General features: G+C 27.3%; 2 protein-coding genes across 3 annotated transcripts; one reads left to right on the top strand and one right to left on the bottom strand.

The window, feature by feature from the left end:
• Positions 1–5,723: 5,723 nt before the first annotated feature.
• On the top strand, positions 5,724–7,914 carry LOC113858927 (squamosa promoter-binding-like protein 3). Its single transcript, XM_027491729.1, has 2 exons — positions 5,724–6,201; positions 7,249–7,914. The coding sequence occupies exons 1-2, from the start codon at positions 5,876–5,878 to the stop codon at positions 7,355–7,357; spliced, it is 435 nt and encodes a 144-aa protein (XP_027347530.1). The 5' UTR covers positions 5,724–5,875; the 3' UTR covers positions 7,358–7,914.
• Positions 7,915–15,293: 7,379 nt separating this feature from the next.
• Positions 15,294–21,276, bottom strand: LOC113858725 (mitochondrial arginine transporter BAC1). 2 transcript variants are annotated; one of them, XM_027491461.1, is made up of 10 exons: positions 20,982–21,276; positions 18,329–18,418; positions 17,066–17,167; positions 16,766–16,870; positions 16,575–16,673; positions 16,318–16,506; positions 16,129–16,227; positions 15,889–16,024; positions 15,769–15,804; positions 15,294–15,645 (listed from the first exon to the last, which is right to left on the bottom strand). In XM_027491461.1, the coding sequence occupies exons 1-8, from the start codon at positions 21,078–21,080 to the stop codon at positions 15,890–15,892; spliced, it is 918 nt and encodes a 305-aa protein (XP_027347262.1). In that variant the 5' UTR covers positions 21,081–21,276; the 3' UTR covers positions 15,294–15,645; positions 15,769–15,804; position 15,889. The 2 variants fall into 2 exon arrangements, 1 of the variants encoding a protein (XP_027347262.1); XR_003503421.1 differs by having other exon boundaries at positions 15,386–15,640; positions 15,769–16,024.
• Between the last annotated feature and the right edge of the window lie 3,474 nt (positions 21,277–24,750).

Here is a 24,750-nt window from a genome sequence, read left to right as displayed (position 1 = left end):
CCAACTTCCTCATATAATACTAATATATATATACAATTTTAATATATCTAATCTTTTTAGCTAGTTAAGTTCCTCTATTTTTATTCTACTGAAATTTCGTAATTATTCTTATATGTCTAAATATTTGAGAGATTATATGAAATAATTTTAAATACTTAAAAGCAGAAGGGTTAGTGAAATTTTAACAAAATTTAAAGAGATTTTTAAGATGTGAGATTATGATTGAAAAGAGAAAACTTTTTGATATATATAGTTTGACTGAAATTCAATGTGATTTTTGAGAAATAAAAATAAAAATAATGCAATTGAGTCAATTTATTAAGATTTTTAATAAAACATAAGAATTTGAATATTTTTAAGAAAAAAATTTAGCAAAGAGACTAAATTTATAAAATTTTAAAGATAGAATATCTTAATTAACTACAAAAAGGGATTAAGTGAGTTTGGATTTACCCTTAAAATGTGAAAAATTAGAAGTGGAAAATGCGTTGCTTTTCTTAAGTGATTTTCAAGACTACTGATTTCTTCAAAAGAGTTTATAGATAAATTATTAAAAAAATTATAAATTTTAGAAGTTTTAACTTATTTTAATTCATGTCAATAAATTTTAATATTAAATTTATTGTATAAATTTACAAACATAACTTATTAAATAAATATCTAATTAAGTTATATATTCAAATTTACTTTATAACGACATGTATATTTGTATTTTGCAATTAAAAAATATTTTAAATTAAAAATGTGTCTGAAAAATTTCAAGATAATTAGATGTATATATTGAAGAGTTAAATTTAAAATTAATAATCTATCTGTTAAAAGGAGTAATTTAAAAATTTTATAAAAATACCAAATAAAAAAACTTATTTAAATCTATGTAAGTCTGGACCGCATAATGTTTGCCCGTAGAAGGAAAACCCACATGACGAAGTAGAACCTATTCTGTCCCATGCATGAACCTTAAGATTACTTGTTTGGATTTAATTATTAATTTATACAAAATAAACTTCTAATTTTATAGAAAATTTAAGAATATATAAAATTAATATTTTTCTAAACCTGCACTAAACCTTAGAGGACAAGAGTTAAAAAAATATTATAATTAATAAAATTAAAATAAATAAATTATTCAAATTGAAAACAAAATATTTGAAGCAAGTATAAAAGGCAGCTATATATATAAAAAAATGGATCTGAATTTTTTTCTACCGTAAATTAGATATTTAGTTTTATTCTTGTTTAAATGAAAAAATTATTTAAATAAAAATAAAAAATGACAAAAATAAAATTAAATATTTAATTTCTGTGTTTGTGACAGTTAAAGAAGATATATATTTATGAAAAATAATTTTATTTAATAAAGTATATTTTAACACGTTATTTTTGCTCGAAACTATTTAGATGATTATTATTGAAAAAGAAAAAAAAATAACATACGTTTTTTCTTTAATAATTTAAAGATAATAAAAAAAATAAAATAGAAAAATTAAACAGTAGTTATTCTCTGTCCCCTCTCTCCCAGTGCGGTGCACCATTTGGCATGCTAGTATGTGACAGTTAGGGCGCAACCTTATACATAAGCCCCTTTGTATAATGGCAATGAATTTTGAAGGTTCGATCTCGATTTCTGAGGTATTTTTAATTAGGTTGTCCAAAGAATAAATTGGCTACTGTAAATTTTATATTAAATTATAATGAATGAATAAATAATAAATTATTAATTCATTTATTATTAATAAGATATATTACAAATTTTAATATATCTAACAATTCGTTTAATAAAAAAATCTAATTTTTTTATTAATTTTTTTATAAATAGATATCAAATTACTTCATTTAATTAGTGTTATTTTTTATAGAAAAAAAGGTTGAAGATTTCAATACGTTTTTATATTGAAACACCGTGAAGTTTATGATTTATACTGAAAGATCTATACTTAATTAATAAACTTTTAATTACTTGATTTAATGGATTATAAAATATATTAGAACAATTTATTATCCATGCAACAATTAATAATTATTTAATAATTTTATTTTATATTTAGACTGGTTGAATAAATTTATACATAAATAGATTGAATAATTAGTGAAATAATTATTAAAATGAGATCAAATCAGCTGATTTCATTAGATTTTGGTTAAGTTTGGTCAAGTTGGAGAAAATATTAGTCCCGAATAGTCAAAATTATCAAAAATTAAAAAATAGTAAGAATCAGTGGAAAAAGGTATTATTTTATTTTTTTATTTTATAATAATTTTAAAATAAATATATATTCATGTAATATTTTTAATTTTCTATCTAATTTAATTCAGATCTAACTCGATTTCGATATAATGGTTGCGAACCTTCATTGGTTTAATACCTAATTCGATTTTAAAAATAATGGTAAGTGGATAACTAATTTAATTGTTACCCCCAGTTTGTGATGGAGGTTTTCTAAATTAAAGAGAAAAAAAAAACAAAAAGCTCTCAACTAACACGTGTTGAAACAGAAATAAAGATAACGTATACAAACAAAATAAATACTTGTTGTAGACGTAATTTAATAATAAACAAAAATAGAACTATACATACATAATAAATACTTGTAATAGAAATACTTAGATACATCTCTTTATATTTTTATGGGACACCCATTAATAAGAATCTGAACAAGAAACATAACAAATTTAATGCACTTGTATTATCCTAGGGTTAAAAAGGGGGTATTTTATGTGGTTATCCAGGATAAACTTTAGAAAAGGTTAGTATACATTATTCGAATAAACCTCGGCAATTTTTAAAACAGTGTACAGGGAAAGAACATTACTAGCTACATTGGTTGCTTTCAGTCTTGTCTAGCAAAAGTTTGAAAAAGATCCTTATTCTCTCATCTTGGGGAGAGGACTATACATTCAGTTCTATTTTTATTTAAATAAAAATAGACTCACTTAAATATAAATATAAAAAATTATTATTATTTTTATATAAAATTAATTTAAATAATTTTTTTTTTATTTTTTTTATTTTTTTTATGCTTAATATTTCTTCATCAGTCTTTATATTTAATTATTTTTAACTTTCATATTTAACTTTTTCTTTTACTCTATACTTAATTCCTTTCTTTTTCTTCTCACTCTCATCTTAACCTATACGTATTTCTTTCTTTTTCTTCAACCCAACTCTTTATCCTCCTTTTTCTCTACTATCATTCCTATACTACTTATTCTTTTTATCTTCATCCATTCTCAATCATATCTTTCCCTCACATTTAGCCTCCATCTTCTTAAATGTACAAAATTTATTTAAATTAAAATAATTTATTTAATTTTACATAATTTTTTTTGTTATTTTTTACAGTTTTATTTAAATGAGTTTATTTTTGTTTAAGTAAAAATAAAACTGAATGTTCAATTTCTGTTACAATCAGAGGAAATTTGAATCCTTATAAGAGAGTTAATTATCTTCAAAACAAATAACCTAATCTTCTAACAATTTTTTTTTATCAATATACTGATTTTTTTGTTTTTTTAAATATTAAACTATGTGCGTTCTGTTTTATAATTATTATAAAGTATTAACAAAATTAATAGAGAATATATTATCAATTTTTTATAAGTGAAAATGGGGATGGAGAAGCTGTTAGCGGGACAAATTGAAAAATTATTAAAAAAGGGTAATAAACTCCAATATAAGCAGTTAAGCACGTTGAAAATTCAGTTATAAGTTTATGCTACATTGGGTTTGTATATTGAGAACCCCTCTCAATACAAAGTTCAACTTCCTGCTCATAGTTTCCCTCGTACAACTGGGGACCAATATATTAAAATGGGTAGTGAATAAAAGTGGTCCTGGCAGAATAGCATATATTGCAAGTGCGTGTTTGGATGAAAATTTGTAAAATTGAATTAAAAATAATTTAGTTTTGTTGAAAAATAAATTTAAATAGACGTGATTTAAAAAAATAAATTTGTAGTAAAACACATTTACATATATTTAATGAGAGTATAAAGATTTTAATGTGTTCCAAATCATAGCCGAAGTTAAAAGCATGGTAACTGAAGTGTGTACTAGCAGGCGATTTTGGTGTACGAAGGTGGAAGTTGTTAACAATTAAGAAACATTGGAATTGAGCAATAAAAATTCTTAAAGTTCACAAAGATAATTATTCAAAAGAAATGAACGATTATGGTATATATATATTTATATTTTGAGAAAATTACAATGTCTAAGAAAGTGATTATGACTGACACTACCTACCTGTATTAAATTAGACTTTAAGTGTGAGGGACAAAAACTAGAATATCCAAGACCATCCCATTATGTGTTAGAAATTTGTACGTAACACGTGGAGTAGCCAAATAGGCCAAAGCTTGTTAAATCAATTAACCAATCACCATTCCTTCTTTCCTTTCAATAATGCAAATGCAAGATCTGGACATGAGGATGGAATCGATTCCCCCCAACGCATACCGCTACCTTCTTCCCAACGAAAAGGACTATCATCATTGACCCAAAAAGAAAAAGGACCATCATTCTAATGTTGCGACAGAGAGACAGAGAGAGAGAGAGAGAGAGAGAGAGAGAGTGAAAAAGAGAGATACTTCCTGCACGCCCTTCTGTTGTTCCCTATTTATTATGTATGTGCATATTCTTTTTTCATATTGATACATTTGAATTCGTATTTATTATGTATCTAATTTTCTTATTAATTCTTACTTTTGTAAAAATTTATTTTGAGACGATCCAAAAATTTTATTGCAACATTTTTAATCTTATTTTTCAAAGTTTTAAAAAAACTTAAAAACACTTACTTATGATAGTTGTATTATTTAATCATTAGTGTGCTATTTTTATTTTTGTGAAATTGTTATTTAATTAAAATTTATTTTATATTACATTCATTAATATAATTATATTTTGCTTAATGTCTAACCCATAGGCTTTACAGCATAGTTCATAACTAGTTGGGAAATAAAAATACTTTTGAGGAAAAGACTCTTAATAACATGATACGACCCTACAAGGGAAAGAGAAATTATCATTATTATGACATGTCACTTTTGTAATATTGTTTTTAACACCGGTTAATCAAAGATCTAAGAATTTTTAACTGAAAATTGACTGCACGAGCCGCCAAGAAACTTCAAAAAGTTGTGGGAAAATGTTCTATGTACATTGTTGTAAGTGTATACACATGCTGAGAGATAAATAATAATAATAATTATAATTTAAGAGTGTTAACAAAATTTTATTATTATTAGTTGTTTATTTTATTCTAAAATGTTGATATTATTTTAAATTTAATTTATGCCTTTCAGTTTATAATCACAATTAGATCTTTGAAACAAGATTAGAAAAATAAATCAACTTCTTCAAATTAACGAAACCTTTAATTTTCTTTGGGTTTTGCTTACCTATAGCCGGCATGGAAGGAAATTACGGAGACTTTAGGCTGACTTGGATAACTGAGAACCACTAGTCCACAACATGAGGCCACGTCGTTTTTTTTTCACCAAAAGGAATCAGTGTTGATCCACTTACTTAGCTATCATTATCTTTTACAAAATTATTGTCTAAGAAAAGTCCAAGTTGATTTAGAAGAGTGAAGGACAAGGGTTTGTCTTGTTTGTAGTCTTCGCTAGGTCTTCTTGAACTGTACATACCTATCAAAACATAGACTTAGCTACTCTTTTGTTTGCGACCTTTTACTATTCCTCAAAGAAAATGGAGACCAAGGCCTGTGTGGTCCTCACCCACTAATTCTCTCGTTCTATTTACCCTTCTCGTATTTTTACTATTTATATCTAAGTTTTATAGTCTTGTTTTCCTTAAATAACTTCTCTGAGTCTTTCTTTCCCCATAGCCTGCTTCTGGATCTTTGTTGAACTTATGGACACAGGCAGGTCTGAGGGAAAGAGGACTTTGAGGTACAAAGAGGAGGAGGATGAGGAAGAAGAGGAAGAGGAAGAGATTAACGAGATGGGTTTCGGAGAAGATGGTAGAAGAAATAAGAGAGTAATGAGAGATCTCTGTGGTAAGAGAGGGTCCAAAGGTGGAAGCTCAATGCCACCTTCTTGTCAGGTGAATAACTGTGATGCTGATCTCAGTGAAGCTAAGCAGTATCATAGAAGACATAAGGTTTGTGAGTACCATGCCAAGGCTCCCTCCGTACACATTGCAGGGTTGCAACAAAGGTTTTGCCAACAATGTAGCAGGTTGTTAAACCCTAACCTATTTGTAGTCAACAGAATCTTGGGAATCTTATTATGTGTGTCTGAGTGTTGTTTACACATAGGTTACTAATCTTTGCTGTAACTGGCTGAGGGAATACGTTTGATTATAAATCTTTTTTATTTATATTTATTTGTTTTTTCTCTTGTCTAGCAGCCCTAGCTGGTTTGATGAAAGGAGAAAACCCATCAATTTGAATATGGTGCATATATATTATCGGGAGTGATTGGTTGGAGTGGAAATGCGACATGTGTTTAGGCTTATCTCTTGTCTTGCGCCAAGGCTCACCCTCTGCTTCTATTGATTCCAAATATTTTGTTACTTTTGAATTTTCACTTCCACTAGTTGTGTAATAAACTATTATACTGATTGTGACTTATATTGCTTTATTTTGAACAAAGGTTTCGCAACTCCAAAAATGGAAATCTTGGGTATAGGGATTCTAGAAATTACCCTGATTATATGTTGCACATTTTTTGTAAGATTATAGAAAGTTAGAAACCATAGAGGGACTCAAAGCCGATCCTATTGCTATAACATTCTTCACAAAGGTATGAATCATATATGACCAGCTATTTGCTCTAAGATCAGGGTTGATCTCAAGTCAATATCGCAATTACCTGATAGATTTATTCTGAATGGCGTTTACCAATACGCCAATTAATATAGATCCACCTTTCACTTTTTGAGGATTTAGATTTGGAACCACCGTTTTGATACATAGGTTGACAATATTTATTGGTTAATTTCAACCAGTACCATCCAATATAATTGAAAATATTGATACATGACTTAGGGCAGTACCCACTCATCAACACAAGTCACGTCCTTCTTTCAATTTTCCAGTACATTGATATTATAGTTGCATAAACTATCTCTTCGGACGATGATTGAAGGGATGATTTGAACCTGGCCTTGTGTAAACCAAATCAACTGAAAAATATATGTTGTTCTCCACTGAAACAAAATTAATTCGACGTCCAGAAAATTTTCCATGTCAACTAACTTTTCTTCAAAATTTTGTTTTTCAGATTTCATGAGGTATCGGAATTTGATGACTCAAAAAGGAGTTGTAGGAGGCGTTTGGCGGGGCATAATGAGAGGCGTCGCAAAAATGCAGTTGATTACCATGGAGACTAATTTCTTCTATGAGATGGATATTAATGAACATTGAGGCAAGCATATGATTGAAATAAAATTTCCCATTGAAATCTTTATATTCAAATTATTGTTCTGATCTCTAAGGATGCTGCTCTCTATCTTCTGTCAATATGTATGGGAAGATTGTTGCTGTTAGTTACAACTACAAAAAGATTTTCAGCTACAATTGGTGTATGTTTAATTGGAGAGAAAAGATCTTAATCGAACTCTCTTGATTGATTAAAAAATAAAAAGAAGTGGGAAAGAGGGATTTTAATTCTCTTGTTTAGGTCAAGACTAAAGAACGGAGAACAAGAATTTTAATTACTTCCCTCATTTATTTCTGAAAAAGAGAAACTTGTTTGTACTAGATTTTATTTTTAAAAACAAAAAACAATTTTAAAAATGTAATCAAAACATGCTTTAGATTCACCTTTCTTTGTTTTTATCTTCCCTCTTAGAGTGATGAGGGGATTTGGAACTCTCCTCTTTCTATTAAAATTTGTCTCGTCTGATATCTTTTTCCCCTTTAAACCAAACATATTTGAACATGATTTCTACAAGTATTTATTTCTTTCTCGTACTTCTTTAATTTTTTAGAATTACAATTTCTCTAATAATATCTTGGAAGGATATTTTTCCAATAGTTTTACTAAATGCCCAAAAACTTAATTGCATCATAGATTTTGTCCAAATTATGGGGCAATTCAAGTTAGCTCCTGTTATAGTTAATGAAATTACAAAAATATATATGTAATTATGAAAATTAAAAGAATCATTAATTATAATAAAAAGCAATTTAATATGTACTTTCTTTTCCTAAAAACCTTAACTGTAGTTTGTAAAATATACTTGACTTGGATAAACGACGTGATGGACTTGGATTCTCACATCATTTGTGACAACGATTATGGTATAGTTAAGTAACATATATAGATAGACGTAATATTCTTTCATATTCACAAATAGTATTGGGTGTTTCACTACCATGCGTGTGTAGATCAAATTCCAGGGACTGCTTATAAACTTTTTTTTTGGTCAACATCTGCTTAAATTTATAGAGGCTAAAAGAAATGTATTTCCACTACATCTGAATGAGAGTTACAAGAGTATTTATAGATACAACTAAGAAACCCCAATACAGAAACTGTGAAGGAGACAGAGTTTGTCACAACATATAGGAAAAGATTACAATAGAAAAATTGTGTTTTAATCCTCTTTCTCAGCCTAGAAACTACATTTCTACTTCATCTTCATCCATTTATTTTTGTTGACAAAACTAACCTTCAAATTTTCCTATGAGAAATTACAATTTGTCTAATGAATAAAGCTAGTGCGTAATTATTGGAGGAAAATAAGAAAAACGATTGATTATGACACCAAAACATCAGTGTGCATTGTTAGGTAGATGTCACTTAATTTTATTCATTTCTACTTTGTGTGTGTGTGTGTGTGTGTTTGCTTGTCATTCACGTTAGAACACTGTACATATCCTTCCTGCAAAGCAAACAAAAACATGTAGATATACATACCTCAGTACCTCACCGCCGCCGGTCACCCCATGCACCCATCCATTTCATTTGTTCTGAGTACTAATTAATAATGTTAATGTTACAGATCAAGAGATGAATTGTAAAGAGCTATCCTAAATGTGTAGATTTAGGAATTTAGGGTGCATTTGCATAATTTATTGTTTAAATATTTACTTAATAAGTTCTTTTAAAAAGGTGATTCATATTTTAAATTTAATAATAAAATTTATTAAGAGAAGCTAAAAATAATTATTACCACAAGTTATTTCAATAAATTTATAAATTAAAAATAACTTGAGTTATAAACAATTTTTGATAAATTATTCATAAATTCTTCCAAATAAATCCTTATATTCATCCCGAAGTAATCGAAAGTGTGTTCTAGAAGAGAGAGACTTTAGTTCTAGTATCGAATAGATAGGTGTAAGTTTTAAGGACATGTTTGGTATCACTCCTTGAATTATCTTATCTTATTTTTATAGTTCAAATTTTTATCTTAAAGAAAGTGATAAGTTAAAAAACATTAGGATATGATGATTATTTTTCTATTACTATTTTACTCATATTTTATGCTTTTTTAATTATTTTATAAAAATTTAAAATATATACTTTTTATAAAAATATTATGTAAATTATTTTTAATAAAAAATAATTAAGAAAAATATTTTTCTAAAAAATTTTACTTAGTTTATAAAATATATTTTTAATTATTTTATATTTATTTGTTTTAATTTTTTCCAAAATAAATTTTAATTATAAAAAAATTAAACAAAATGATTATAATTCAATATCAAAAAAATAATATAGTGTTATTTATTGTACAATTCTAAAAGTACTCTAATTTTTAGTTTATCTTTCCTTTGTTAAATCCTATCTTCATCCAAAACTCTGTCTTCTCATTTCATGTCCAATATTCTTAAACATAAAAAATTCTAAAAGTAAAAATTTTATAGAATATATTGGAGAGGAAATTTTAGGGCAAAATAACAGCCAAAAAAATTGTTGATTTAAATACTACCTATGTATAAAGAATTTTTTCTAATTTAATTTCATCATGCAAGGGTTGCATATAAGATATTAGATCGAAAACCAATCATTAAAAATTCTCTAGAGATGGAAACATATATATATATATATATATATATATATATATATATATATATATATATTAGTTTCATCTAGTAAAAGTTATACTAATTAATGGAAACTAATCCAATTCCACACTATTAATATATATAGCTCTTTCTTTGTGGTGATAATTTTTCCTCAAAAAATTGCTGAAAACATTTGATTTACTCATTTACATTCCTAAGTGGCAGTAATTAGCATATATTATTCAAAAGATTATGGAAGGCGGTTGCTCCCTCAGCCCTATTGCAAACCTATACCTTCGGCTTTAAGGCTGTGATTAATTATAATACTAGGAAAAATGTACTTTTAAAATTTTGGGTTTTAAATAATATATTATATTATATGATAGATGCAGATATTTACTGATATATAGGTTTTATTTTCACTTTTATTTTAGAGAAATTAAATCTTTATTTGAAACATAGAGGGAAGATGAAGAAAAGGAATGAAAAATTGAAGTGAAATGAAAGAAGAGAGATAGGAAGTTAAATAACAAGTTGATTTGATTGATCATGTTTGAGCTCAAACAATTATAAGGCTCTCAAGCTTGAATAAAAAAAGTATGAGTATACTTAAACAGTCAAGTCATCATAGATTATAGTCAAATAATAATATATGAAATTAGCTCATACATGTTGATGTGAGTCTCCCTACATAGCACATTTGAACGTGGCACAAATTGCTGAATGTTTCATAAGTTGTCAAAAGCACGACCTGAGGCACCTAAATGGTTCTTTAATGGCATATCTAACCCAATTAGAAAGATGACTGACTATATGAAGTTTTTATCAAACTGATTTTATGTTTTGAGCCTTCACTAATCTAACCAGGAAGAACACAAGTTTTAGTCCTCTAACAAAAATTACTAAAAAGAGGTCATGAAAGACTACATGTCTATGTCATCCTTTATTTTCTTTGCATTTTTTATTTCCCATAAACAAATTCAGTTTTTTTATATAAAATTTCCCTATCTTTTTTGTTTTTGTTTTTCCATTTTCCACCCTCAACTAAAGATTTTTTTCTGAATTGAGATTTCTTGTAATTCTTTTAAGAAAAAGAATTCCATAGAATCATCATCCCTATTGTAGAAAAAATAAATAAATGTTTATATGAGACTTGTAGATATAATTATGTGTTTGGAGGATAGAAATGAAACAAAAGATGCATAAAATATTTTTAACTCAAACATTTTTGTCTTGAAAATTGATCTATTTTTTTATTTAATGTGATTATGTTTATGGAATAATTTTTACCTTAATTTTTAATATATATTAAAATAGATTTTTAAGAGGTGAAATATTTTTCTTTATAAACAAGAGTATAAACAAATTAAACTACTCATTTAAAACTATTTACACATCGTCGAGTAAAAAGTATTCCTATAGAATTTAGTTAAAAAAATCAAAATTTGAGTGAAGCCTAAAGAATAACCCGTTCAAGTAAACGTAAATAATAATTAAAAAAAAATTAGTAATTATATATTTATTATTGCAATGAATTTATGTTTGAGTATTTTGATATTATAGACTTTTTTTATTGATTTAAAAGTTTAAGTTCATCAATCTATATATAAGTTTGAAGTGATATTTAGAAGAGGTTATGGTAATAGTTTATAATTCTTATAAGTTTATTTTAATTTATTTTAATATGTTTTTAAGTATAATTTATTAAAATAATCTGTTTTAAACTCATTTTAATAAGTTTTATGATTAAATTTATATAACAAATCCTATGTAATAAAATTATTGAATAAACATTTAAATGTATACTAAGTCCATTAATTTATTTATTTATTTAAAAGTCCTTGCTAGCGTGACTTCATTTATTTTAAAGTTATAAAACTATTTTCACAATTTTTAATAAAAAATTATATGTAATTCAAATTAATTTAAACAACCATGTCGATTATATTCAACAGTTTAAAAATAGTTTCATCAAACTTAAATTCATGTGATTTTAAACCTAACATGCATTAAGTTGTAAAATAAACTCCTAGAATAGGTTGGATATTTTTTTAAAAAAAAAACCATGTCATATAATAAAAAAATCATATTAAGTAAATAGGTGAAATTTAAATTTGAGAAACATAATAGATTAGTTCTTCTCAAGTTTAGTTTACTAATGAAACTATTTTGAACTATTGAGTATGATTAATATGTGTGTTTAAATTAATCTGAATCGCACATATTTCATTATTGAAATGTATTTTTTTATTAAAAATTATAAAAAATAATTTTTATAACTATAAATAAACAAAGTCATACTAACAAGCCTCTTAAATAAAGTAAAAAATAAATAAATATCCTTATATACATTAATGGACTTAGGATGCATTTAAATTTCATTCCATAAAATTTTATTACACATGATTTGTGATAAAAAAAATATATATATCAAAAGAGCTTGTTTTAATAAGTTATTAAAAAATATTAAAATAAACTTATAAAGATTATATCACAAACTCTTCTATATGTCACTTTAAATTTACATATAAATTAATAAACTTAAACTTTTAAATAGGTTAAAGAGTCTGTAATCTTAAATTATTCTAATATAAATTCAAAACAATATTATTATTATTATTATTATTATTATTATTATTATTATTATATATTTTTTATCATTATTTACGTTTACTTACTTAAATGAACCATTCTCATAGAACTAAAAAAAAAAAAAAACTCAAACTTTGGTTTTTGTAGCTAAATCTTATAAAAATATTTTGACTCAACTATGTGTAAATAGTTCTAAAGCGTAAGTCTTAAATGATCAGTTTGACTTGTTCGCACCTTTCTCTACAAATAAATATCTCAGCCTTAAAAATATTTTTTAATTTATATTAAAAACTAAGGTTAAAAATATTCGATAAATATAATTACATTAAATGATAAACTAAACTCATTCCTAACATAATAATGTTTCAATTAAAACTCTTCTAATTAAAATATAAAATATTTTAAATTAAAATATAAATATATTTATAAGATCCATACAAATATTATCTTAATTGACAGTGAAAATGATAATTCTTACAATTCTTTTTTGTTTTAGAGTACGCTTGAGAGAGATTTTTTTATGAAAAAGAATAAAAGGTATATTAAATTTATGTTAACATATCAATTTATATATTTTATTTTAAAAAATATTTATTTAAAATATAAATTTTGTCCTTTCCTTACTTCAAAAATCTTTCTCCTCGAACAATTTCTTATGAGTCTGCAAGAAACTTCACTCCTTAGAAAAAATTAATGATAAACATAATAAGTACGAAGGATTAAATAAAAATTTAGACTTCCTGATATCAAGTGCAAAGGATTGTCATCCTAAATAATAATCGTCACAAGCTCATTCCCTTTCATTATTTGTTCAATATCTCCCAATTGAGCAAATGGGATACATCTATTTTCAAGGTTCATAGAAATGGAGATCCAACTTGACCTAACATTGGAAGATTCTACACTACTCAATTTTAAATTCATCCTAACAGCCTCAGCTTTGAGTGCGTTAAACAAAATTAGCCACTAAACTGATTGAAAATTTACAAGTTGGTAAGAAGCTAAAAGTTAGAAACTGCAGGTTAATAACTTAATTTATTAAACTAAAATTTGGTAAAAAATTTGATAATATTATTAGTATCTATCAAATCTATTTATATTTAATAGAACACTAATGGATCAAATGATAAAGATTTTGTTGAAAAAAAAAATTCTCGAATGAAATGGTTGTTACTGTATTCTCTGAGGGAGGAGAATAGAAAGCTGATAACCTACTTCAAAAACAAATCTTTAACATTTATTTAATTTAATAACTATTTATTAATATTAATTAATAAATTTAACCATTAAATTATGTAATATCATCTTAATGATTTTGCATATAAAAGTTTAAATTATTCTAATATTCATAAATATGTTATTTTATACTCAACATTTACATATATTTTAAAAAGTATAAGTATATATTAAAACAAATATGAATGATGACGTATTCATTGACCTTGTATAGAGAGAGAGGGGGTGGAGAGGGGAGAGAGGGAGAGGAAAAAAAATAAAAGGATCTACCTACTTCAAGAACATATTCTTTTACTCTTATTTTATTTAATTACTTTTTATAGATATAAAATTAATACGTTTAACCATCAAATTATATAATAATAAGTTGGTATATAAAACTTTAGATAATTCTAACATTTGTAGCTATATTATCTTATAGTTGACATTTACACTATTTAAAATGCTAATACCTATTAAAACAAATTTGAATCAAGTAATAATTGATTCTTAAACCATAGCCTCAACTTATTTAACAATTAAATTAACAAAATTTAATATTTTAAAAAAATCTATTAAATAGAGTAAATTTAATATCAGTTTATGTAGCTCCACCGACAAACCGAGTTTACACAAACTCTAATGCACTTTATGTTAAAAAAAACACTTTTTATTAATTATGCTAGAATGGAGGTTAAGCAGTTATCTAATCAAGAGCTTTTAATAAAAATTATTTTTTAGCAAGTGAACACGGTAGGTAATATAAATATATTTATATCATAATTCAAAAAATTTTTACTTTGAAAAATTAAAAAATGTGTAAGAGTTTGTGAAATTAAACGAAGAAAGAAATATAATAAGTATGGATAAAAATGAATCAAGAAAAAAAAAGTCAGGAGCCTATACACTCAAACGTTACATAGAGTTGAATTTCAAAAATCGTTAAAAGCTACTAATCTAAACTCATTCACTAAGCAGAATGTAATTCAGTCAAATAAACTTTTAAACTCGTCAAATAAAATTAAAAAAAAAAAAAAACAACCTTGTTTATCTTGTCTTATTAAAATATTCAGCATGGAGCATAACTAAGATAGGGGCACCTTGGTAACCTATCAATGCAAAAATGTATTAAAAATGAAACGTTAATGAACAAGACAGCCAACATTTCAACGAGTTACTGTATCAGATGGCTATAGACTCAGGGATGGCCCGCCTCCAAACTCGTCTCTATATTTATCAGAAATGAAAAATTGGCATCTTTTTGTTCGATTTCATAAAACGCTAACCAATCTTACTAATTATGAAATTAAGAGTAAAAGATTATTAAAATACCTTTTCTCGTTATTTTCAAAGCATTCAAACGTGATTTTCAATAAAAAAAAAATCCACTTTCAATAGCATGACCCTTTTCGCAATTCTATATTTTTTCTTTAAACAAATCAAACATCAAGCATATTTTAACTATTATATAAAAATAAACATTAAAACCATTACAAAAGTAAGAATTTGAAGAACTAAATTATATTGTTAATATAAACTTTAAAAATTCAATTATACTGAACTCATGTTTCAGAAAGGCCATAAAGGTTGCGCCAGTTAGTGCTTGGCAGTTAAAATCTCCAAAAAAGTGGATTTCTCTGACTTGGCCATATGTTTTCAAAATATAAACTTTAATGGCCATTAAACAATATAATTTCATGCCAGAGATAAAAATGTTCTATCCATAAAATTGGAGGGGGGGAAATCATGGAGAGGGCAGCTAAAAATCAAGGCCCCTTGTTCCAAGTTCGTGAATCAAGCTCTCTAATCTTAAGGAATTAAACAAGCAGCTTCAAATGCAATGCTGAATGCTGTCCTAGTAAAAGACAAAAAATTGAAATCAGAAACTCTTCCGAGGAAAAATGCATTCTAATAAAAGCATTATTCTCTTCTCCAACTCTTATCTAGCGTGTGTAATATTGGCCTCATGAAAGCTTACCTGAGCTTTGTTGTATTATCCGCAATTAAATAGACTCTACGAAAATAATACAACAGCAATCACTACTAGATAATAGTCAGATAACAGAAAGTCATCATCTTGCAATTGAAAGCAACTGACCTCAGTCATGCTTAATGCCTAGCATTTTCATTGCTAGCTCCCACGCCACAATTGTTGCAGCATTAGCTGGAAATGCTCGACTTATAGTAGGACCCAAACCTGTATAGCACCCCTTCAATCCATTCCTCTCGTAGATCTACAAATAAAACCACTTTTTGCCTCTTTATTTGGCATATTTATTTTTGTGAATAAATGATTGGCAATTTAAGAAACAATGTAGTAAGATTTAAGAGAGCTTACTGAACTCAAGACCCGAAAAGGATTTCTTGGACAGTTTTTATCAGGGTTTGTCTGAATTAAAGTCTTTGCCACGTCAAGAGGCAAAACCGTCAACCAAAACTGACAACCAAAAAAGTTAAATGGGGTCAGTAACATATTTAGTTGTCAACAACAGCAGAAAAGAGCATGTTTAGTTATCAACATGCTTACAGCCACACCACCAAGGCCACCAGTAACGATTCCAATGCCAATATCAATCAGGTTGCTGTAATTGGATGAAGTAGTCTTGATGTGTGAATGCATGTTATAACGCACATATTCGTATACACTGAAAAAGACAGCATTCCCTATAGATTCTCTAAGCAACGTGGTACAACCTCCACGAAAAATTCCTTTCACCTGAAAGGAAATGCATCAGCTATAACCCATTAATCATGGTGTTGAAGAATGATGCAGAATTTCCTCACCCCTTCAGTTTTTACAGTTTTAAGGGCACAATCAAGGGGACTACTGTATCTACTTGACTTAGGAACCAAAGAATCGGTGCCTTGGATCTGCATCCTACACTGGAGAAATGCAAATGTAAAATTGGCATGGTTGTTAGAGACAATAAAACTATCAATTACACTGCAGCATACAAACCTTAGGTTCACTTTACCTTTATCAGCTCTGTTGGACCTAATACAAAACTGATGATGGCACCACTAAAAGCTGCAGATGGTATAATCACTTGAGGCCGTGGTTCTCCACTTTGAACTCCCCCCTAGATTAGTGTTGAGAAACAAAAGAAGAGAGCATGAACTAAAGCACAGTTAGAGATGCAAAATACATCAAAACTGATACACTCACAAAACCACTAAGATTATAATACTATTTATTAGATCTCATAACGAATTCATGCATCAATGATGCAACATCAAATTGAGATAAACCTCACTCAAGTCATTTTCATGCACACCTGAAGGTACTGTTTTGTCTGGGAATAAATACCAAAAAAAAGTGATCCTTCAACTGACATCCCAACAAATGATGATGTTGCTCCTCTATAAAGTCCTTTGATCTGAAACAGAGTTAGTACAAAATAACATTAGGAAGTCTCAAACCAATCCCATTGAAATCTCTAATCAAAAATAAAAACGAAGCATTATATATCATATTGTTGAGATCTAAAATCAATTATAGACCTCCAATTAATGGCTTGTGCTTTTGACAGAGCATCACAGCCAGATTGACTTAGAGTTCAAGAGTTCCAGCATTGCTACACCCATTTTTCATAATTAAATTGAAATTCATCACAGGGTAAAATGAGTCCAAGCATTATCTAATATCCATACTTAAAGCCAATAGACACTTAGGTAAGGGCGGTGTCATGGGTATAAAATCATTCATGGTCTCCAACAACTTCAGTTTTTATGAGAACTGGTCTTTCACACATACCAATTGAATATAGATAATATTTATTAGCAATAAAAGATATATTTTAGTTAAAATTGACTGAGGGGATCATCAACCTTAACTCTCCTGCAATTATAGAGGGAGGATCAATTAATTCATCATAAAAGAAAAAGTTAAAAATTCAAGGTGGAAAACATGCAAGTTTAGCATCACCATTTTCTAATTTCATTTTATCAATTAAAATTCAAGGGGTAATATATGGGTGCTGGGAAGAGAGAAACACTTTCAGTTGAGAAGAAAGCATCTGGAACAGGATAGGGAAGAAAATGTAACATTTGGACATATTTTCCTTCTGACTGTACAGAATAATTGAAGTTAAGCATAGCCAGAATTTTACAAATAATTAAGAAAACATGGTCATAGTCATTAAGTTCTATAAGTTTAATATCCAGGTACATGACATCCTTTCTTCTCTAGGAAGATAGCTGTCAAAGCAACATTTAGTGTGCCTCAACAATCACACTCCAGAAATAAACCAAATACCAGATGACCAAATAACTTTATAATTACTTATTAAATGAAGTGACGGTCACTTAATCAATAGAATTTTCAATATAAATTAACAGATGAAATCAAGTAATGGCCCCACAACACACCTATATTATGATAAACTACAATTGACCAGGCTTCCTGCTTTTATACACAATAAAGCATATCAACCAGCAATGATGCAAATTAGCAGCTCTGTATTATTTTATATTCCTATATGGACTTTGAATGAATAACCCATTTTTATCCTTTGAAAGTTAAAGGTCAACAGCCATACTCCTTCTGTCTTCAGTATCCTAGCAGTGCAATGCAATCCATTTCTATAATGAATCGCGTGTGCTTCTGTATTGTGTTTTTGCAGCTTCACCTGAAAAATGGGGAAAGAATAGTTAAAAGATAGGCTAAAATTTTAAAATCATATGTAATTAAATATATAACTTTGACACAGTAAAAATCATCCTGAAGTCACCAGCAAACATGAAAGAACTTCAAATAGATATAAACATAAGTAAGATTGATAAAAACAGCGTAGAAGATCATGGGCCAAAAGAAAATGACCAAAAAGATGACCCATTTCTCACATCAACAGGAGAATCATCATCTAGGAAATTTGTTCAACACAAGGTATGCTTGTGTCTCTGATGCATAAAATTAAAATTTTCAGAAATTTCTCAACTTTTTCACAGCTTATTATCCCCTTCCAAAATGCAATATATGAGTAGTGTTAAAATATTAAGGAACTGTAAATTTCTCTAAATTCAGATTATATCTCACAAATATGAGTTACCATCATTCCCTATTCAGCTACAAGTCATTGTGATCCTATAATCCTATTCCAGCACACATCCCACCATAATTATTAATATTGAATAGCTGCGCATAGGCTAACCCCTAAAACGTTATAGCAATATAGCAGATAGCAAGATGATTGATATTTAAAAATATTTGATACAGATATATAATTTGAAACTCAGCATATGGTCCCAAGTTTGGGTAAAGGAGGAGATTTATTTAGGCCTTAAGCAGCCAATGTAAAACTTGTCAAAACCTATATATAGATATATAATCTGTACCTGATGCACATATTACATATATAATGCTAAAAAATTACTCATAAATTCATATTTCGTAGCATATGCACTATGCAGTGTTTATCAACAAAAAAAACATAGGTGCAATCTTTAGTTTGGCAAAATATACAAGGGAATGAAACATTGGTCCTGTGATTTTGTTTCTAAGATGAATTCATTGTTTGCTCTTCATGACACTGTAGCAGAGAATCAACATAGAACAAACAGCAGTGTAGAAAAACATAGCAGAACAGATGTGTTTGACTGAAAAGCAACCAGAAAGCCGCTGAAGATGATGGATTTTCCATAAGAGAGAAAAGAAGATGAACAAAGATGAGAGAGAGCACGGACTGTTGAGCAGGAGAGGGAACAAGTCCCGAAAAAGGGGGGGGGGAGAGAGATCCATTTACGCTTAAAAAAACCCAAAACAGTGTTGTTTGGAGGGCAAAAACTCATGCCCAAACATTTGTTGGGTACACTGCACTAGAACCGCAAAAACCTACAATTCTGGCCGTGAAAGCACCAGCAACTGCCATGAAAGCATAATGCTCCATGATGGAAAATCTGTAGCGCTGCTCCACATCGCCTCGATAGCTGCTATCATCCACTATAAATGAAAGGCTAACTATGTATCCCACATATCATTTAACCGTGATAGTATTGTTTGGATAACATTAAGCTTCATTATTTCTGCTGTCTTGTTTACCAGTACCACTTTAAGCTCATATCTCGCATATCATTTAATCATGATAGTTTTGTTTGGATAACATTGAACTTCGATATTTCTGCTCTTCCTGTTTAGTACTTTATGCTACAAGCCAAAAAGAAGAGAAAGAGCCAAATCATAACTGCATTTAGAAAAGCTTGATTGCTCGTCTGAGGGGTTTAGGCTCTTCATCAAGGCTTTGGACTGATAATATTATCTGAAAGTTCATGAGTGCCTCTCATGGAGAGCCTAACTGCCATTTTCTACCACAAATGCAAACAATTTGATAAAGGAAAGCAATGTAACAACATTGCATGTGCCAAAGAGATGAGGAAAGTATTACTGCTTTCTTATTATTTGTTATGAGGGTGCGCGTTGCCATAACGATAGGGTTACTACCTTCTGACCCCGTGTTCATGGGTCCAAATCCTCAAAACAACCTTTTCGCTAGTAAGGGTAAAGTTGCACGCATCTACCTTCCCAGACCCACTAGGTGGGAGCCTTGAACACAGGGCCACAATTGTCTTCTACATTATTTGCTATCATACTACTTAATATACATGCTCAAATTGTTGGAAATGTCAACCATAAAGCACTGACAGGAAATAAACACGTAAATTAGTGATAGCTCCAAATCACCATACCGTCCCCAGATAGCACATATGTTACAAACTTACAATTGATTCTTATGCAAAAACCATCAACTGTCACTTAAAACTAAAAGGACTAGAAAAGTAGACTTGGTCATGATGATGAAGCTAGTTAAGTAATACCAACAAGCTCAACACAATCCCACATAATATCCCCACTTAAAAGTTCAAAGACACAGAAAAATCAGAACAAATCTTTAATTGCTCAATCAACCATGAACATAGACAAAACTATATAACACTAACCACATTAAGTGTCAGTTGGCAAAAATAGAAATGAAAATTGAACCCCTTTGAAAAACTGAGATTAAAATTACAGCACCCCATTTTAGTTTTCAACCCCGTATTCCAAAGTACCAAACACTGGTTTTTCAAGGGACCTCAAAAAGCACTGGGCAGGACAGCAAAAAGGGTAACATATATAGGAACAGTTATCAAATAATCTATCAAACCGAGTTTCTAATTTCAACCAAAGGGATCCATAAAAGATGATAAAGATCGAACCTTTACGGTGTCAAAGGGATGGCCAATGGCTACAGCGGCAACACCAGCAAGCAAGCCTGCCACGTAATCCTTGTACCCCGAAGTTGAAATCTCCGCCATGTCTCTCACTCGCTAGAATAATAGAATAGGAGTAATCAGCTACATAGGTACTACGTTGTTGCTGTCCATAACAAGTGTCTCCATGTTCGGATCGTTCCCTGCCAGAATGTGTATGCGTCAATGCCACTGTCGCCAGAAACACGTAAACAAGGCCACTGGCAAAGGCAAAAATAAAATTTTACTATTGAGGATGACTGGATGAAATGGGAACCACTTTTCTTTTTATGAAAAAACAAAAGTTAGGGATAAGTTTATGCCTTTTATTATTATTTTATTTTTGCTACTATAAATATATAAAATTTTCAATATTTTATGGTAAATGGTATTCTTACCGAAGACAAATTATAATAACTTAACCCCTAAAGTCTAAAATATAAAAAGATAAAATAATTTTTAATTTTTAACATGTATTTTTATAATTAAAAAATAATAATGATATAATTTTTGTATTTTTGAATAAATTTTTATTAAAAAATTGTAAGGATATCATATCCCACATTTTATAATGAAACCAAAATTTTAAAGAATAGACGAATTAAGAAAACAACTGCATAAAATTTAAATCATTTTATGATATTTTTTTTATAATCAAATAACTAGAAGAAATTATTTAAAATGTAAAGATAAATAATAAAAAATATTAGCAATTAATTTTTTAAATTAGAAATTAGTTTAAATAATTTTATATTATTTAGTTTCCAAAAATTGTAATATCATTCTAGTGTTTTATTCATTGAACAATTCTGATAACTAATTGACTAAAAAAATAAATTACAATTTTTTAAATAAATTATGAACTTATATTATTAAACACACACAACATGGACATCCTAAAATTAGTATTAATTATCAAAAAAATTAAAGATATTTTCTTAAGCTTTTTAAGTACTTATAATTTTTACAAAATTACGGGCTTAGACTTTGTCATACTTATAAGTTGAATGTACTATAAACTTAAAATTATATAACAACAAAAATTTAAAACTTTAAATATAGGTAATGGAAACGATAAGAATAACACTCGACTTTTCTTTTGAGATAATAAATTTTATTTTTTAAGGTTATATTTGAAAATTAAGTTTAGAAAGGGAGAAAAATATATTAAAAAAAGTTTAATCTTATTTAGGAATTTTTTATTTTGGAAAGACAAATTTTAGAATTTTTTCTAAACTTTTCAAAAATCAAAATATTTTAAATGCTTATTTTTTAAGTTTTTTCATTTTGAGATTTTTCTTTCTTCCACTATTTTATATTATTTCACAAATAGAATTTTTTTAACTTTTATTTTAAAAAATATTAGTTTTTCAAGTGACAATTTTTAAAAATTAAAAATATTATTTTAAAATTATTTATATAATTAAATACTTTTATCATTCTTTTTTTTTAATATTAAACATCTAAATAAGGGAAGAGTTTAACTTCCTTCTTCTTTATTTCTCTTTATTTCATTCTCTTTTCAATTTTTTTTTATTTTTTTTCTCTAAACTCTTAAATAAAGCTTAAATATCATTCGTCAAATTTTCTAACTCTATAAGTAATTTACTAGAGGCTTCATTTTCAAATGTTATAAATTTATATACTTGAATATCTTTCCTTCTAATCAATGCAATCTTAAAATTTATGTTTTAGATAACGGATGAAATAATGTCTCTATTATAATCAATAAAGATTTTGATATTGTAATTAATAATATTTTTTAAAATTAAAATTTATATTATATGTTATCTGTATATTATATGGGTACAATCACTAATTTTAAAATATAAAAATACCATTGAAATGAATAATAATAATAATTAGTACAAATAATATTCAATTTCAATGATATATTTATTACCATGCATAGTAATATTAACGCAAGTAATTTATGTTAGTTGTATATGTTTTAGTACAAATAGTATAGCATTTTTTTTTTATGTTAAGGACATTAATTACCTTAATAATGTAAGAGGAGGAGAAGAAAACGATTGAATAATTGAAGTATTATCGTTTATTTTTAAAAACAAAAATCTGTTTTTAAAATAAGAAATAAACGTACTCTAACCAGTTCCACTTGTAACAATTAATTTGGGATGGACTAAAATTAAAATTTTGCATATGTGGCGAGCTTATATGATAAGTGACATGAGATATGCACAAATATTTACATATAAACAAATTTATTTGTTGATCGTATAAGGCCATTTTTATCACCTTTTCTTTACAGTTTTTTTATTTTATCTTGTACTCAAAAAAGGTGATTTCTTATATATATATATTTTTTTTATATTAAAAAGCACATTAAAAACAAGCTCGATTGTTTGTTTATACTTTTTCATTTAAGAAACTGTTCTGCGGTTAAATATGTTTTAAGATGTTCACGTGAAATAATTTTTTTATATAAATACCTAATTAATGACATGAATATATATTTTTTAAAAATAATTCAAAATTGATATATTTTATGGATTTTCTTATCAAATAAATTAAATGTATTTTTCCTATCTTTAAGAATAATTTCTATCATATTTTAATAAAATAGATCGTCTTTATAAAATCCTAAAAAACTAATAAAATATAAAATATTTTTGTGCTAATCGTTTCGTGGAACGTCAATACCAACATGACCGGAATAATTCCATAGAGGTTATTATTATTTTTTAATATTTTTTATTAATACTATTTTGGTAATAAATCTGATTTAATTACAAATATTAGGATTTATTACTAAAAAAATAATTCTATTTAAATAATATATATTTCAATAAAGAAAAATTGTGAATTAATTATACAGAAATATCTTTTATTGTAATAAATTACTTTTTTATTTGACTTTATGGTATAAATTTAAATAAAAGATTATTGCTTTAATATTTCTTTTTACCTTTACTTTTAAATAGTAATAATTTTTTTATAATAGGACATAACGGTCCATACTCTTAATTATAAAATTAAGAGTCTGGACCGTTATGTTTTATATTATATTATTTTAAGATAAATTATATTTTAAAATTGATTTTATTACATCTTTATCATTTGAATATATATTCTTTGTAGATATAGAATTAAGTTAAAAAAATTTAAATAAAAGTTAATATTTTTAGTTATTAAATTGAATATATATATATATATATATATATATATATATTTAAAATAAAATATTTGTACACTGAGCAAGTTACTGGCTAGTTATCCAATGAGATAATTTATTTCCTTTTTTTTAACTCAAACTTCATACTCTTTTTCATATTTTATTAAAATATAATTTTAATACTTTTTTTAAGAAATATAGAATTCGCTCCAATTCTCACATAAAATGGAATTTCATTTTCATTTTCTAAGCGAATTTCAAAGTTTTGGACTGAGTGGTGCGCAACGTGAAAAAGATAACAGTGACAGAAGGAATGAGGAAAACGTATGATGTCTGAACAAGAACAGGACGTGAGTGTTCCAAACCATGTTTGCAGCAGTGTGTCAATGGCCGCAACAAAATGTAATTTCAGCCTTTTTCACTTATATTTTCTTTTGGACAAAAGAAGAAATCACTTCAAATTGAATGCATGGACAAAAAGCTATTTGAGAAATCTCCAAAATTTTGATTCATTAGCATGACCCATCAAAGGAACAAGTAATGTAGAAACAATGACAATGGTTCTGAGCATAACCAAGCATCGCCGAAACCCAAGAAAGG

The sequence above is a fragment of the Abrus precatorius genome, unplaced genomic scaffold (assembly GCF_003935025.1).
Source record: "Abrus precatorius isolate BTA unplaced genomic scaffold, Abrus_2018 Scaffold2, whole genome shotgun sequence".
Classification (NCBI taxonomy): domain Eukaryota; kingdom Viridiplantae; phylum Streptophyta; class Magnoliopsida; order Fabales; family Fabaceae; genus Abrus; species Abrus precatorius.
The sequence above is the reverse complement of the archived record's forward strand: the minus strand, read 5'-3'. Positions and strand labels throughout refer to the sequence as shown.